The sequence below is a fragment of the Ailuropoda melanoleuca genome, chromosome 7 (assembly GCF_002007445.2).
Source record: "Ailuropoda melanoleuca isolate Jingjing chromosome 7, ASM200744v2, whole genome shotgun sequence".
Classification (NCBI taxonomy): Eukaryota; Metazoa; Chordata; class Mammalia; order Carnivora; family Ursidae; genus Ailuropoda; species Ailuropoda melanoleuca.
This window is the reverse complement of record NC_048224.1, coordinates 105,068,551-105,083,975: the sequence shown is the minus strand read 5'-3', so window position 1 is coordinate 105,083,975 and position 15,425 is coordinate 105,068,551. Positions and strand designations below refer to the sequence as shown.

General features: G+C 35.9%; 1 protein-coding gene across 1 annotated transcript in view; it reads left to right on the top strand.

Annotated features, from left to right (window-relative positions):
- Window positions 1-219: 219 nt before the first annotated feature.
- The window catches only part of KLHL1 (kelch like family member 1), a 320,540-nt gene continuing 305,334 nt past the window's right edge, over window positions 220-15,425 (top strand). Inside the window, 1 exon segment of the mRNA XM_034663802.1 lies at window positions 220-780. Coding sequence (XP_034519693.1) covers window positions 284-780 — 497 coding nt within the window. The 5' untranslated portion in view covers window positions 220-283.

Here is a 15,425-nt window from a genome sequence, read left to right as displayed (position 1 = left end):
GAATCTCTGCCCTCGGCGTCCGGCTCCTGCCTCTGCTCACGGCCGGTGGGCTCCCCACGCGCGGGTCCTCCCGGACCTGACCGCAGCTGAGCCGCGCGGCTCTGCCGTCCGCGCTCTGGTGGTTGCCAAGCAGGGCGTGCAGCCCCCTTCGCCGTGTGTTCTCCCGGGGTGCAGAGGGTGCAGTCCTCCTCCTCCTCCGACCCCGGGCTCTGCTGGCCTCCCCCACCAGCTGGCCCGTCTACTCCCGCGCCAGCTGAGGTCTCTTCGCCTTCTTGCGTCAAGCATGTCAGGCTCTGGGCGAAAAGACTTCGATGTGAAGCACATCCTGCGACTCCGCTGGAAACTATTTAGCCACCCGACGCCGGCCCCTGGCGGCCCCGCGGGGGGCAGCTGCCTGCAACAGGACGGCAGCGGCAGCTTCGAGCACTGGGGACCCAGCCAGAGCCGCCTGCTCAAAAGCCAAGAGAAGGGCAGCGTGAGCACTTTCTGGAAGAAGGCTTCCTCTTCCTCCTCTTCTTCGTCTTCTTCCCCGTCCTCTTCTTCCTCTTCCTTTAACCCACTGAATGGCACCCTGCTGCCAGTGGCCACAAGGCTGCAGCAAGGGGCGCCCGGGCAGGGCACCCAACAGGCAGCCAGGACTCTCTTCTACGTGGAGTCTCTAGAGGAGGAGGAGCCAGGCATGGACTTTCCTGGACCACACGATAAAGGGCTGGTCCTGCCAGAGCTGCAGGTGGAGCCGGCCGACTCCAGCCAGGCAACAGGTGAAGGATGTGGACACAGGTACAGTAAGTCCCCATGGGGCATTTAGCATCTCCCAGTTTCCACTCGGTTCGCCTCACCCCCCGTGTGCTTTGGTAGTACTAAGCCTAAAACGTTTCGGGTTGAAAATTTTGATTGAAAGATGCCGGCTGGGTTTTTACTACCCAAGTTGTAATCTCACTATAAGTTTGCTACTTAATTTTTACTGGCTCATTCGTATGGGTTTTTTTCCCCTTCTTTTTGCAAGTTTTCAGAGTTGTAATCACAAATTGAATGTATATACATTTTGGTAAATATCTAAGTGGAGAGGTTCTCATATTTCTGAGATGATGGTATTCTGTCATTTTCTGTCGTTGTATTACATCAGTCGTCCGCTTATCTGATGTGAGGTGAAACTTGCTTTAAACACCATTGAGAAGGATCTCCTGTGTGGGCCTGGAAACTGACTTAGTGTGTTATCCAGGATTCCTGGGTCTTGAATCTATATTCCAGGACTAATGAGGTGGGCAAATGAGGCCAGTGGACAGCAGTATTTTCTCCTTTTTTCTTCTATGAAATACAGTGTTGTCATTCTCTATCCTAACTTCCGCTTTTATCCTACTTTGTGTTCACTTCTGCCTGTTCAAAGTCTTAGAATTTAACTGTTGCTGAGTTCCTTTGCATTCAGCTCTCCTGATTTGTTGGCTAAATATGGGATTGTCTATCTTTAGGAACCAGGTCAACATTTGTGTTTTGTATATTTCCACTATTACATTCTTTGAGTGGAGTTCTACTTTCAAGACTTACAGAGAACCTTCAGACATAAAACTTCTGAGTTTTACATTTTTAGAGAATTGACTCATTATTCTGTAGTAGATCATTACTACTTTTGGCAGATAGTGAGGATATGAAAAGATTTGCATTTAAATTCATATGATATCAGAATACATTATTGAAGGAACATAGGAACCAGAGGGAAATGATAATGAATATGTTAATAAAATTCAATTACTTCTCAATAACAAATTAGAAACAGAAACCACTTTTTAAACTTCTGGGTGATTCAATCAGCTTCTTCTAAAGTTGATTAAGTCACAAAAGGAATGTATAGAGCAAAATAATACTACAGATGCTCTTTAATTATGTTGACAAATGTGAAATTAAAGATAAAAAAAATCATCCTTAAAATTTTCAGTTATGTGGATTATATGGATTTGAATTTGAATTTCAAGAGCCTTGAACATAATCTGATATGTGAAGACATTTCATATAATGTAATACTATTAAAGAGGGAGAAGTTTAATTTAAAATTTTCAAGTATGACGAAGTATTTTTCTGTATACAGCAGACCTAAATAAAAGTTTATCTATTATTCAATTAAGATATTTTACCAAAATGGTTATAACTTTGGGTACCATTAATACCATAAAATAATTTGATATATGCATTCATTATTTATAGTTTTAGATCTTTTTTCAATAAACTATGTTGAGTTTTACCCCCTTTAATGTAGAAAATATAAAACCTCTTTTTTTTCAGTTTTCAGAAATCATAAGCACTTAGGAATTCACCTTATATATTTAAAAGAAAACAGTTTAGGTTAAATATTTACTAACTACTGTATTGAAGCTAATATTTTTGTTACTCAAACAGTTCAGAAAAAAATAGATTTTTTTCAATTTTAAGTCTTCAGATCAGCTTAAAATATGTGATCTGAAATATTAATGTTTGATAATTTTTAAAAATTTGTTTTATAACAAATACATTTTTAAGTAAATGAGGCATATTTGTCATGAGTACTTTCTGAAGATTTTCATGTAAGTTGAAGAATTTGAAAATACTAATAGAATATTGCCTTAAGAAATTACAATAAATAAAAAAAATAAAACTAGTAACTAATATAGCTCTGTTAGGGACAAAACAGCCATCAGGTGTAACTTCTGGTCCCTCACTTTTGATTATATAACAGTGTTTTTATTCACAAAGAGTCATAAGTGAAAATAATTCTGAAAATAAGCAAGTACCACTAAAACCATCTTTGCTATTGGAATGAGGGTGTCCTGTGAGTTCTTACCTGTATAAAATATTGAAAATCAGGTCTAATTTTATTTTAAAATTCTTATTAAGACTTAAATCCTTTAGATAAATTTAAAGTTCTCACTGGACAAATCAGTTAGCACTGATAATGTGGATTTTGTGAGTTTCTAGACCTTCATAGAGCATTGGTTCTGTGCTCATGATTGATCAAAGCCATGCTACTAGGCTTGATAATCACTATATGTAAATATTACATATATATTAAAATTACATATTTATATATTTTAATATGTGGTAAGAATTTCCAAAGTTAAGTACTGAATGAAAAATAATATGTAAATTAGTAATGCAGATTTACTTTTGTTTCTATCACAGCACATGCAAAGAATCTACATAGTGTTTATAATGATCAATGAGTGCATAAACTATATAAATCTTGCATGATAATTTTGATTACATGGGTCATTATTATATCACCATACTGTGATGTCACATTTGATATTTAGCATTTTGTTTTATCAGTTCTGACTTACATGCTAAAATAATCTTCTTGTCTAAAACAAGAGTTGGCCCCTTTCTCTTCATTTTCTGGTCTTCTTTTTATTCATCAGGTCCCATGCTAGTTAGGAACATTGTTTTAGAGAAGTATAAGTAACTCAGTTGGTTTAACTTGTTCAAACAGCTGCTGGCGGATGCTCAGGGGAAATCTGCCCATAATCTCAGAAATTCTGGAAAGGTCAAACTCTAATGGAGTTTAAGTGTAAAGGTAGCAGAAGACACTGGTAAACTAATTGATTGCCTAAACCCAGACTTTATGTTATCCCACCGTACTAGGCATACATAAACAGATCTCAGTATTCTAATACCTTGATTGTTACACCACTAAGGATTCTGACGTATAGTGATAGGCTCCTGACCTACGTTATTAGTCATTTATGTTCTCTACTTAGTTCTTAACTTTTCTTGGAAAGTGTGTAATTTCCTAGCTATTCAGATTATCATACAGTTTTGGTGTGGATATTTTTATCCAAAATTCTAGAGGTAGTGAACTAAGAACCAAAGAGAAATATTTATATTCTTGCAGTTTGTAGTAATCTGAGTGGAAAAGGAGATGCCATGTTCAACTGCCTGCTTTTATAGTTTTCTCAGTTCTCACACAATGTAGCCATTGGATTCCATGGTTTCAGCTGCTGTCCACAAACTGTATTTCTAAATTTGCATATCAAAATCTGGACCCCCCCACCTCTGATCTCATACACTCACCTCTCTGCTTGACGTCTCTTGTGATATCACAGACATAATATAAATACAACATGTACAAAACTGAGCTCATAATCTCCCCCTCCCTCTTGCTCAGTTTCCTTCTTTATCTCAGAGAACAGCTCTCCATGCGTTAGGTTGTGCAAGCCAAAAACCCAGGATCATATTTGCCAACAACCTCTTCCCCATCGTTTTCAATTTTCCACCAAGCCCTGACACTTTTACTTCAAAAATTCCCTCCTTGGGGCACCTGGGTGGCCAAGTTGGTTAAGAATCTGACTCTTGGGGCGCCTGGGTGGCACAGCGGTTGAGCGTCTGCCTTCAGCTCAGGGCGTGATCCCGGAGTTATGGGATCGAGCCCCACATCAGGCTCCTCCGCTATGAGCCTGCTTCTTCCTCACCCACTCCCCCTGCTTGTGTTCCCTCTCTCACTGGCTGTCTCTATCTCTGTCAAATGAATAAATAAAATCTTTAAAAAAAAAAAAAAAAAAAAAAAAAAAAAAAAAAAAAAAAAGAATCTGACTCTTGATTTCGGCTCAGGTCATGAGCTCAGGATCCTGGGATTGAGTCCCATGTTGAGCTCAACGCTCAGTGGGGAGTCCACTTGAGGATTTTCTCTCTCTCCCTCTCCTTCTGCCCCTCCCCCACACTGTCTCTTTCTCTCTCAAATAAACAAAATAAATCTTAAAAAAAAAACCCTCCCCACCTCTATCTGTCCTGTATCCTTCCATCTCTCCGTTGTCTGTACCTAATTCTAAGATACTGTCCCCCTTTCAACTCACCTTATACCACTGCCATGAGCATTGTCTTCCCTCATTAATTTTGCCACCTCTAATCCATTCTCCAAAGTGGAGTGAATGAAAATTATAAAATGAAAATCTGGAATACTTTGCCACATCCCTGGCTCTCCTTTTCTTTTTCTTTTTTTTCTTTTTTCCTTTTCTTTTTAAAGCATTTCCACCACCCTCTGGTCACAATCCATACTGCACAGGGCTAGGCCCTGAATGATCTGTCCCTTGTTTATTATCAAGGTCCTTGACTCACCAACCTCCCCCACACCCTCTTCTTCCAGACTCAGTGTCCTCCCTTAATGTTTTCCTCTTCCTTTGGGCTTCACAAACTTGTTTTGTCCCCTTGTATATTGGCTCTCCTTCCCTCAACCCACCCTTTTCTGAGTTCATTCTTGTTTATCATTGAGATGTCTTGAGTAAGAACTTTGTACCTTTCTCAAAGAAGCATGTGTTGATTCCCTAGGCAAATTAACTTAAAAATTTATTACATCTGCTTATTTTATGTTCTTAGAGTAACTGCTTTCTACTTTTTCTTCAATTTCTCTTTGTAACCTGTAACCATATATTAATATCTATGTTGTTTTTATTGCCTGTCTCTAAATAAAATTGACTGGTGGACAGGGTATTTCTATTTTGCTCATCATTTTGTCCCTATCATAGAGCATGCAGTTGCTTAATAAATACTGTTAAGTGAATAAATATTTGTCATAATCATAATGAGTGACATTGATTAAGAACTTCCTATTAGCCAGCTAGCATGTTGAATATTTATATTGCGCAACTTAATATTCAGAACAGTCCTTTGATTCTGGCACAATTATGTATCCCTTAGGTATAATGATTACATAGATGAGAAGACTGAGATATAGATGGGTAATTAATTTGCCCAGAATCACAAGCTTTTAGGTAGTACAGCTGCACTTTTAATCCTTGCTGTCTGACTCCAGACACCATATTCAAGGCCACTTTGCCAATTCTCCTTTCCCTCTGCTTAAACAAACAAACAGAACAGAAGAAAAGAGGCTCTAGCTAAGGTTATGCTGAAGCAGTTTTCTTATTCCCTTGGTTGAAATGAGGCTGTGTTTGAATGGTTAGATAGACTTCTTAAAATAATAGTGATGGACAATGCCAGATAAGGCTCAAAGAGAACTTCTTATCCTGTCAAAAGACACTCAAATTTTTCCTGAAGTATGGATCATTCTGTGTGTTTTACTTTACAGTTAAACTAAACTATGAGGAAATAACTTAGATAGGGAAAACTAATTTAATTTTGGAATCCAAAAGAGAGCTTCATGATAGAAAATCTGTTTCTGGAATGCCTGCGGGGCTCAGTCAGTAAAACATCTAACTCTTGGTTTCAACCCAGGTCATGATCTCATGGGTCCTGGGATCAAGCCCCATGTGGGGGGCTCTGTGCTCAGTAGGGAGTCTGCTTGAAGATTCTCTCTGCCTCTCCTCCTACTCATGCATGTGTGTTGGCGCGTGTGCTCTCTCTCTCTAAAATAAATAATAAATCTTAAAAAAAGAAAAACAAAAGAAAATCTGCTTCTGAGGGTGAAACAATTGATACAGAAAACTGTCACCAGAAGAAAGCATATACCGTTAAAATCTCATGGAGGTTGGTGAGAAACTGAACCATGTATTTGTTGAGAATGAAAAGGAATCAGCCTTGCCTTAGTCAAAAGGAAAAAGCAACTTTAGAAAATGGTTAGAGACTATTTCTTTGGGAAAACAGGTCTCAAACTATGCTTCTATGGCACACTAAAATGAAATCATGTTCATATTTTTCCTCTAAACCCAGTTAAAAGAGTGTGGAATGATTTTGCTCAATTTTGGGCCTTCTTGGCTAGTTTATCCCAGGCTGAAGTATTGCATGGTCTACTACTATTTAAACCAGAACTAGCAACAGATGATACCTTATTTGGGGAGAGCTTCTTTTACTTATTTTAGAACGGATTTATCAATATTATATGGTATTTTATAAAGAAGCCCACAGTTTCCAGGTACCCTCCCCTCTAAGCAAGTTTGCTTCAGGCAAACTAAGATCATAACAAAAAAAAAGAAATGAGACCACTTGCTTGGATTTACAGGTACCACAAACTCCAGAGCCATCTGAGTGAAAGATGTGAATATAAGTGCAGAATGAAACAAATACAACTGTTAATTATAGCAAACAAAAAAATCCATGCTAATTGAAGGATCATTTTCTGCTTTTCATTGATGAATTTCTAATGACTACTTTGTAAACTATATTATTAACCTCTTTAAGGTACAAGTGCAAATAATCTAAAAATATGATTTTTAATAATCTAAAAATAATCCCTATCTAATCAAAATGAGCATGTGGCTAATACAGAATATAATATTGATCAGATATTTGTTTTTGTGGGTATATTTTTTCTAAGCCTCAAAAGATAATTTGTGTATGTGGGGGATAACATGCTTCTAATGACTACTTAGATGATGTGCTTCTAAGTCAAATTTCGTTGTTTTTGACCAAGAGCTCTTTTGGAATTTACTGAAAACTGAGATCTGCAGTGTATTTTAGAGTTTCAAGTTTCTGAACATGAAAATGTGCAGCATTTTAAACAGAGTCTCTAAGTAACGAGATTCTACTGATTTTATTTTACCACCTAAAATAACTGCAGATATTTTTGTGGTAGTTGTAAAACAAATGCCCTGGAATTTACATACTAGTTTGGGCCAAATAATAATTAATTTACCTTTCTACATTTAAAACAGGTTATTCAAAACTTTGACGAAAATCTGACACAAACACAGATAATCTGAGCAAAATTAAAGATTTGAAGATTTCGTAAGTCAAGAACAGGCAAAACAACAACAACAACAAAAAACCTGTTACACTATATAAGTTTGAGGCCGACTACTTTGCTGACTTTTCTGGCCAGAATTTGAAAACAGATTGATGCTTATGAAAGCTTAACATAGTTTTTCCTGACCGGAGAACATGTGTGCTATAATTTAGGATCCCAAGAAAAATCTGTTTTGAATGGAAAGCCTATGAGGTAGATTATTTTGACTGAAGATCATGTCACAGAAATGTTGTTTTTGAAAATGATCTGGGAGTCTCCAATAATAAAGAGTGGAATCCGTTGATGTTAATTCTCAACCTGGCCTTTCCTGTTCCTTTGGTGGCCTTTGTCTAATTCAGATAACTGACTCTCATAGGAAATCTTTCAGGTTGAGTTCTTATCATAATTGTTGGTGACATTGTGTCCTGGTAGGTCATCCAGGGACCTTTTTTCTTAGTGATATTGATTGATATTTGCTCATGTAAATCAGCATTTTCATCTTGACTGAATTTTGGTGGAACAACTTAAATTATGAGATCAGAAAATTGGGAAAGGAAGGATTCAACAATTTCATAGTTTTTCAAGAGGTGAATGCCAAAAACCTCTTTGTATCAACAATAGAATATACAATTTGTCTTGTTTCCTTAGTAGATTCTAATCTTACTAAAATATCCAAGATGTGTCTTTAGGTCAATAGTCAAAGGTATCAGAGCTCCAGAGAAAATGGAAAAATAGCTTTTGGAAGGAAAACTATTTTTAAAATCCATTATTTTTAAACTTATGAATACCAAACATCCTGACTTCCTAACTCTGAGATTCAACCTTGAACTCTACTATTTTGAAAACAAATTTGGAGTTGTTTTTGTCATTTCTAATAAAATTTAGATACAATTCCCACTGTTTCAGTTATCTTACGTTTGATATACTGGTATGTAATTTCAGTAGAAACGTTTATACAAATTAGTACCTAGATATTTGGCATCTGGTGATACCCTGATGATTTTTAAACACTTGTGTATTTTTTTTTCCTCAAAAGGCAGGGCATTTTTGTATTATAATTAGTTTGTGATTCTGGTTTGCAGTGGTTTTGGTTAGATCAGTAAACTGATATTAGCAGTGGGAATATGTCCATATCATCTGTATATAAATTATAGATTGTTAAAAAGTGATTGAGATGAAAAAATCCTGGGCCAAATAATATTCCAATCATTGTATTAAAGTCACTATGAAAGAACTGGAACTCCTGTCTCTGGCTGAGATAGAATTATGGGGACTGGACTTACTCTCTCACCTGAAACAGCAACAAAGAATGAAGGAAGGAAGGAGAGAAGGAAGGAAGGAAAAGAAAGAAAGAAGACAAAGGGAAAAAGATGAAAGGAAGGGTAAAAGGGGGGAGAAGGAAGTAAAGGGATATATGAAACATTTTTCAAGACATTGGACATCAGGTACTGAAAGAGAGTGATTCTTGAGATGTGAAAAGCAAATGAAATGACCCTGTGATCGTCCCAGCTTACTGTCCTGAGAGAGATTCCAGCCACTGATACAGGCCAGAGGAAACCAGGAAAAATGTGATAACCACCCTGAGTTGAAGAGATGGAGCTGAGTGTCCAGTGAGCCCAAGGCAGTGAGGCCTCACAAGACAGAGTACCGTGAAAAAGACCTGCATAGGGAGAAAACTCCAGAAATCTGTGGAGGTACCCCTTGGGTATTCAGCTGATCAGTATTCATCAATATCCATTGATGTCAGATATGTGTATTTAAAAAACAGCCCAAGTCTTGGGAAAGAATTATACCAGAATTAGAGGGAATAACACCTGTTCCTAACAATCAGAATGGCATGATTCATGGAATTAGATAAAGTATTTGGAGGGTTATTGTATTAGTAATAGGAAATGACTAACCGTAGAATAAACAATGGCATGGTTTCACTTAACAAATCTTAACAGCAAGATCCAAAAGCATCAGCCTGTTTCCAAGTAATGTTAACTGTGCCTTGGAACAAAGTTGAAGGATAATTCACATATTCAGAAGTATTTAATACCAAACAAGGTAAATTTTGCAATGTCTGACATCCAATTGAAGATAACTAGTCAACAAAGAAGTAGGAAAACATGAACCATAATGAGGAGCAAAATCAATCAATTAAAACTGACTCAAAACTGTAGCAGACAAGGTCATTAATGCAGTTAAACCATATTCCGTATATTCATGTAGTTAAATAGGGTCATAGTTGACAGGAAAAGATCAATATAAAACTTCTAGGCCAAAATAAATCTATAATGCCTGAGGTAAAAAAATATACTGGGTGAAATTAATGACAGAGCACAGATTGCAGAAAGACATGGCACCAGCTGGTGCAAGGAATGGAAACCACCAAAAATGATAACTACATGGGTAAAAAATAGGATTTTTAAAATTATTTAAATCTGGAACATTTGAAAGATATATGATGGTTAAACAAACAAATAAAACTATACAATGGGGCTTGTTTACCATATGCGTAAGATAAATGTATGACAACAATAGCATTAAGACTGGGAAGGGAGAAATGAAAGTACAGTATTACAAGGTTATTATACTAAGTGTGAAATGGTATGTCATTTGAAGGTAGCCTCAGAAATATATTATAAATCCTAAAGCAACCACCAAAATAACGAAACGATGATAAACAGTAATCCAACAAAGAAGATAAAATGCTCTCATAAAAATTATTTAATTAATCCAAAAACAGCAGAAATGGGAACAAAGATGGGGCAAATAGAAAATGCACAGGACAATTATAGTCTTAAACCTAACTATATCAATAATTACATTAAAAGCAACTGCTCTATGCATCTGTGATTAAAAGGCAGAGATTATCAAGGTGTATAAAAAGCGAGATCTAAGTATATTCTGCTTACAAGAAATACACTTTAAAAATAAACACAGATATTGGTTAAAATGAAAAGGGTAGAAAAGATATAGCATGCTAAGACTAATAAAAAAAGCTGAAATGGATATATTCATTAGACAAAATATAGACAAAATATAACTCAGAACAAAGAATACTGATCTGATGACAATCTTGAAAAACCTACAGGTAACATCATACTACTGAGAGACTAAATGTGTTTCCTCTAAAAGCTGTAGCAAAATGAGAATGTCTTCTCTTAACACTTTTATCAAACATAGTACTGGAGATGCTAATCAGTTCAATATAGAAAAAGAAATAAAGGGCATTTATATTGTAAAGCAAGAAATAAGATAGTTTTAATTTGCACAAGAATTGATCATCTATGTAAAAAATGAAGAAGTAACATGGTCTTTATTTGCAGACATAATTGTTTATTAGAAAAAAGTTTATGAAATCTACAAAACAGATAATGACTTTTTAAAAGTGACAGGATATAGAATGAACATTCAAAAATCAATTATATTTCTATACATTATCAAAGAAAACCTGGAAATTGAATATATAAAAATAATAAATTTCATAGTAACATCAATGAAGTATGAAATACTTAATAATAAATATGACCAAAACCTTTGAAAGACTCATACACTGAAAACAATAAAGCCACTCTGATAGGAATTAAAGACCTAAATAATGGAAAGATATACTATATTCATGGATCAGAAAAATTACTATTATTTACATGTCAGTTCTTTCTCAATTCATTTATAGATTGTACACATCCTCGGAGAAAATCTGTGCATTTTTTTTGGTTTAAATTGACAGACTTATTCTAAAATCCGTTAAAAAATTTAAAGGACCTAGGAAAAACAAAACGACTTTGAAAAAAATGAACATATTTGAGGACTAATACTTCCTGATTTCCAGACTTGTTATGAAACTACAGTAATCGAGACAATGTGGTATCAGGATAACAACACATATGTACATTAATGGGGAATGGATAAATAATTCTGATAATAGCCATATTATGAAATACATTATGCTATTAAAAAGAATAAACAACTGATTGTCAAACACCATGATTAAATGAAAAAAATGTTATGATGAACCAAAAAATTCACTGTTGTATTGGTATATACTGGTATATTTTGTCCTTAACATTCATCTTTTAGAAGTGAGATAAACTTATTCATTTTATTGATTATTCATACTTTGAATAGAAATTTGATTCCAACTTGCCTTGAATCATTTATTGCAGTCGAATACCTCTTGAGTTTTGTATATGGCCTAAGAAGTTATCCGTTGACGTCTTGCAGAAATTGATAATGAAATATTCACACCAAATCTTTTGCTGCCCTTCACTTGGCAGCAGATGAGAAATAGGGGAAGGCTAAATAGTTTTATAGTAACTGCTTCTGCAAAGAAAGTTCAGAAGGCCTTGCCATGTGACCACAAGGGACTTTATCTTGAGGCAATGGAAGCATCTCCTCTCAGTCTAGAGGAACAGCAATACTACCCATGAGCTTTACTGTAATGACACAGAGAGGGATAAGCTGTGTTCTGTCGTCTTCTCTGACTCCTTTTTGTATTTAACCAGATGACTTGAAAGTACCACAGACTTATTTTTCCAGAGAAAAAAGGGTCTCCTTTTTCACTCTTTGTTGTCCTAATAGATATAAAATATTTATGTGTAATTATTCTCCCTAACAACAGCCTGTGGCTTTTAAATAGATTTCTTATCAAATACTTTTTCAATTGTAAAACCTAATTTGCATTAGTACAGAGCCCCTCAAAGACACAATTTAAAAATATTTTCTGAATGTAAATGTTTGTCTTTCCCCAGATTGATACACCTATTTGAAATCTTAGTTAAAGTTGAAGATGCCTTTGTATCTGTTCTCACTCTTATATTCCCTCTTTGCCTCATACAAAATTTCTCTCTAAGCATGGTAAATATTTTAATTCTTCTTCTTCAGTAAATTCCAGAAAAATCTTTTGTTTTTATAGCATCACAGCTGAAAATATGTATGGCCTATAAATATTGGTAATTTTGTATAGCATGTGTTACTGTAAGTTAATATTGTTTACCTTCAAATATTTTGGCCTCTGCAGTTGCATGCCACAATAGAAAGAAAACTGGATTTGGCATTAGAAAACCTTATTTTTAGAGCAGACTCTGCCTGTTTAGGAGAGTGTCACCATTGCCACTTAAATTGCTTTTCATCTCATTTTGTCATCAGAATATGGAGGGAAAGGGCGAGAAATACATCATAACTAAAGTCCTCTAGCCTTGCCTCCATGAAAGAAAACAGTGGATCTTTACTATAGTTGACGCAGCTTGACTCCTAGTATAGCAGCATGAATTAGGTTGCACTTTGACTACTTAAGATACAAAGTAAGCTCTATTTTGAACACTCAAGGTATATTCTGAGACAGATGTACCCCAAGGAAAACACTTCCTTCACTTAACGAACACACAATGTTCCTTCACTTAACGAAAACTATTTTAAATCAGTTATTCATTTCCAGACAATATGCCAGCTTCCTGAGATACAAAGAGGTATAGAAAACTCCCTTTTTTCAGAGTAAAAAACTAGTAATAAACATTAACAGTTGCGTAATTTAGAAATTTAACTTGTGCTGTACTAAATATATATTAAAAGGAATTTTTAAAAGTACAGAAAGGAAGGCTTCAAAAAGCTCTTAATAAAGTTCAGACCAGCATCAGCATGAGCAGTTGCTATAGAAGGAAAAACAGCAAGTGAATCAGTATGACTATGTGCTGGTAAAACGGCGGTCTGGCTGGAGCAATAGGTCATAGTCAGACAATAAGGGGCTTTCGACATAATATTAAAGACTTTGGATTTTGCATATGGTGCCTGGGAATGAATCTAGCTGATGAGATTCAAACTTTAGAAAATTTCCCTGTTACAGTATGTGAAATGGATTAGAGAAAAGCCAGGGGAAGATGGAAGTGGAGAGATAGTTCAAAGGCTCAAACAAGAGTCCAATAGTAACAGAACTATTAGTAAGAAAAGGGGCAGAAGGAAAGAAAGCATTTAGAAAATAAAATGCCACAACTGCCAATTAGTTGAGGTTTAATTGTAAAAGAGAAAGAGAGAGAGAGAAAGATAAGAAGATCTACAATTCTGCACTGGCAAATGAATGGACTTTTTTTGTTGTGCCACAAAGTAGACAATGTAGGAGGTTGGAAGAAAGAGAAGATCTGAATCCAGTTACGTAGTTGACATACATACTTTAATTTTTGTTTTAGTCCTTGTGCAGTAGTTGTAGTGGGATAAAAAACAATATAGAGAAATTAAAATTTAGGAAAATGTAGTTAGGGAGTAGGTAGAGACTTAACATTTCACATGAAGAATAGACCTGGATAGTGACAGCTATTTGAACATGTGGCTGTGAGAATGAGTTTGTAACTTGAGTTAAAGGTGTAGAATTCAAGGAACTGGTGGCAGGGGCTACATCATTTGAGAAGTCATCTATAGAAGATTGAATATGCTCAGGAATATAGTTGGATTTGAGGGGTTTCAATGTTTTCAGTGATTAGAAGGCATTAAAAAAAGAAATATGAAGTATATCATTAATACGAACAAGTCACTTGAGTCTTCAAAAGAGGAAGGACTTTGTTGCTTGAGGACTAAAGGCTCATAGGTGCACAAATGCAATGCTAGATATTTCCAGACACAACCTCCAGGTGCCACAGATGTGAGGAATATAAATAACCTACCAATGAGAGGGGTGTAAGGGAAGCAAAGTGATGGATAAAAGCACTTTTGAAAGGAATATTACAAGCTTCAGATGGAAAAATCTCAAAAAGTCAGCTGGCGCGAAATTCACATCTTTATGTGTATAAGGCTATGAAAGAACAGAATAAGTAGTGAAGGTTGTGTTTTGTGCAGTGGTTAAGGATGGTAAGGGTTAGCACCATTGGTGAGATTAATTAGATATTGTTACATGTACACCAATGGTGAGAAGTTGGTGGATTTGAGTCTATTCTTCGGGTACTTTCAGAGAGGTTATGACTAGTTATGTCTCATCAAGCATTTGAGAGATTTTTTTCATGGGTAAGAAAGTGGGGTTGGGTGCTGTCATTATGAACAGTCCCAGGACAGACTATGTCATCTGTGGGGCCCAAAGCAAAATCAAAATTATTAATTATTAATAATTAAACAATTATCAATTATTATTAAAAAATACTAGGAATTTAAAGACCAAGATAGTAAAGCATAAAACCAAGGGCCTTTCTGAACATACATCTCTGTATGACTATGCAGGTCCTCATACATGAAGCTGACCTTGAATTGGAATGTGACCACACAATATAAAATGTTGGAGGTGCCTGGGTGGTGCGGTCAGTGACTGACTCTTGGTTTTAACTCAGATGGTGATCTCAGAGTCTTGAAATCAAGCCCTGTGTCTAGCTCTGCACTCAGCACAGAGTCTGTTTGGGAATCTTCCCTCTCCCTCTGTCCCTCCTGCTCATGCTGTCTCTCCCTCTAAAATAAATAAATAAATCTAAAATAAAATAAAATAAATAAAATAAAATAAAAGTTGACATAATCTGTAAAGCGACCTCTTTTACACAACACTAGGGATAAGATGCATTTTGGAAAGCCAAGAAATGGGACATCACTTCCAGCTTAAACAGTTTCACCAAATAAAATTTATAAATGGTCATATATAATTACAAAGCTCACAAAATACTTATTAAAATGCTTCTTAAATTTATTAATTTGAGGTGGTAAGTAATTTCCCCAAACAATACAATACTTTTAAAATATCCAGCATATCATTACACTTGAAGGCTATTGGAACCAAGAAGTTAGTATCAAAAGCTTGAGCCTCAGGCCTCAAGCTCCTCAACTCCTCAGG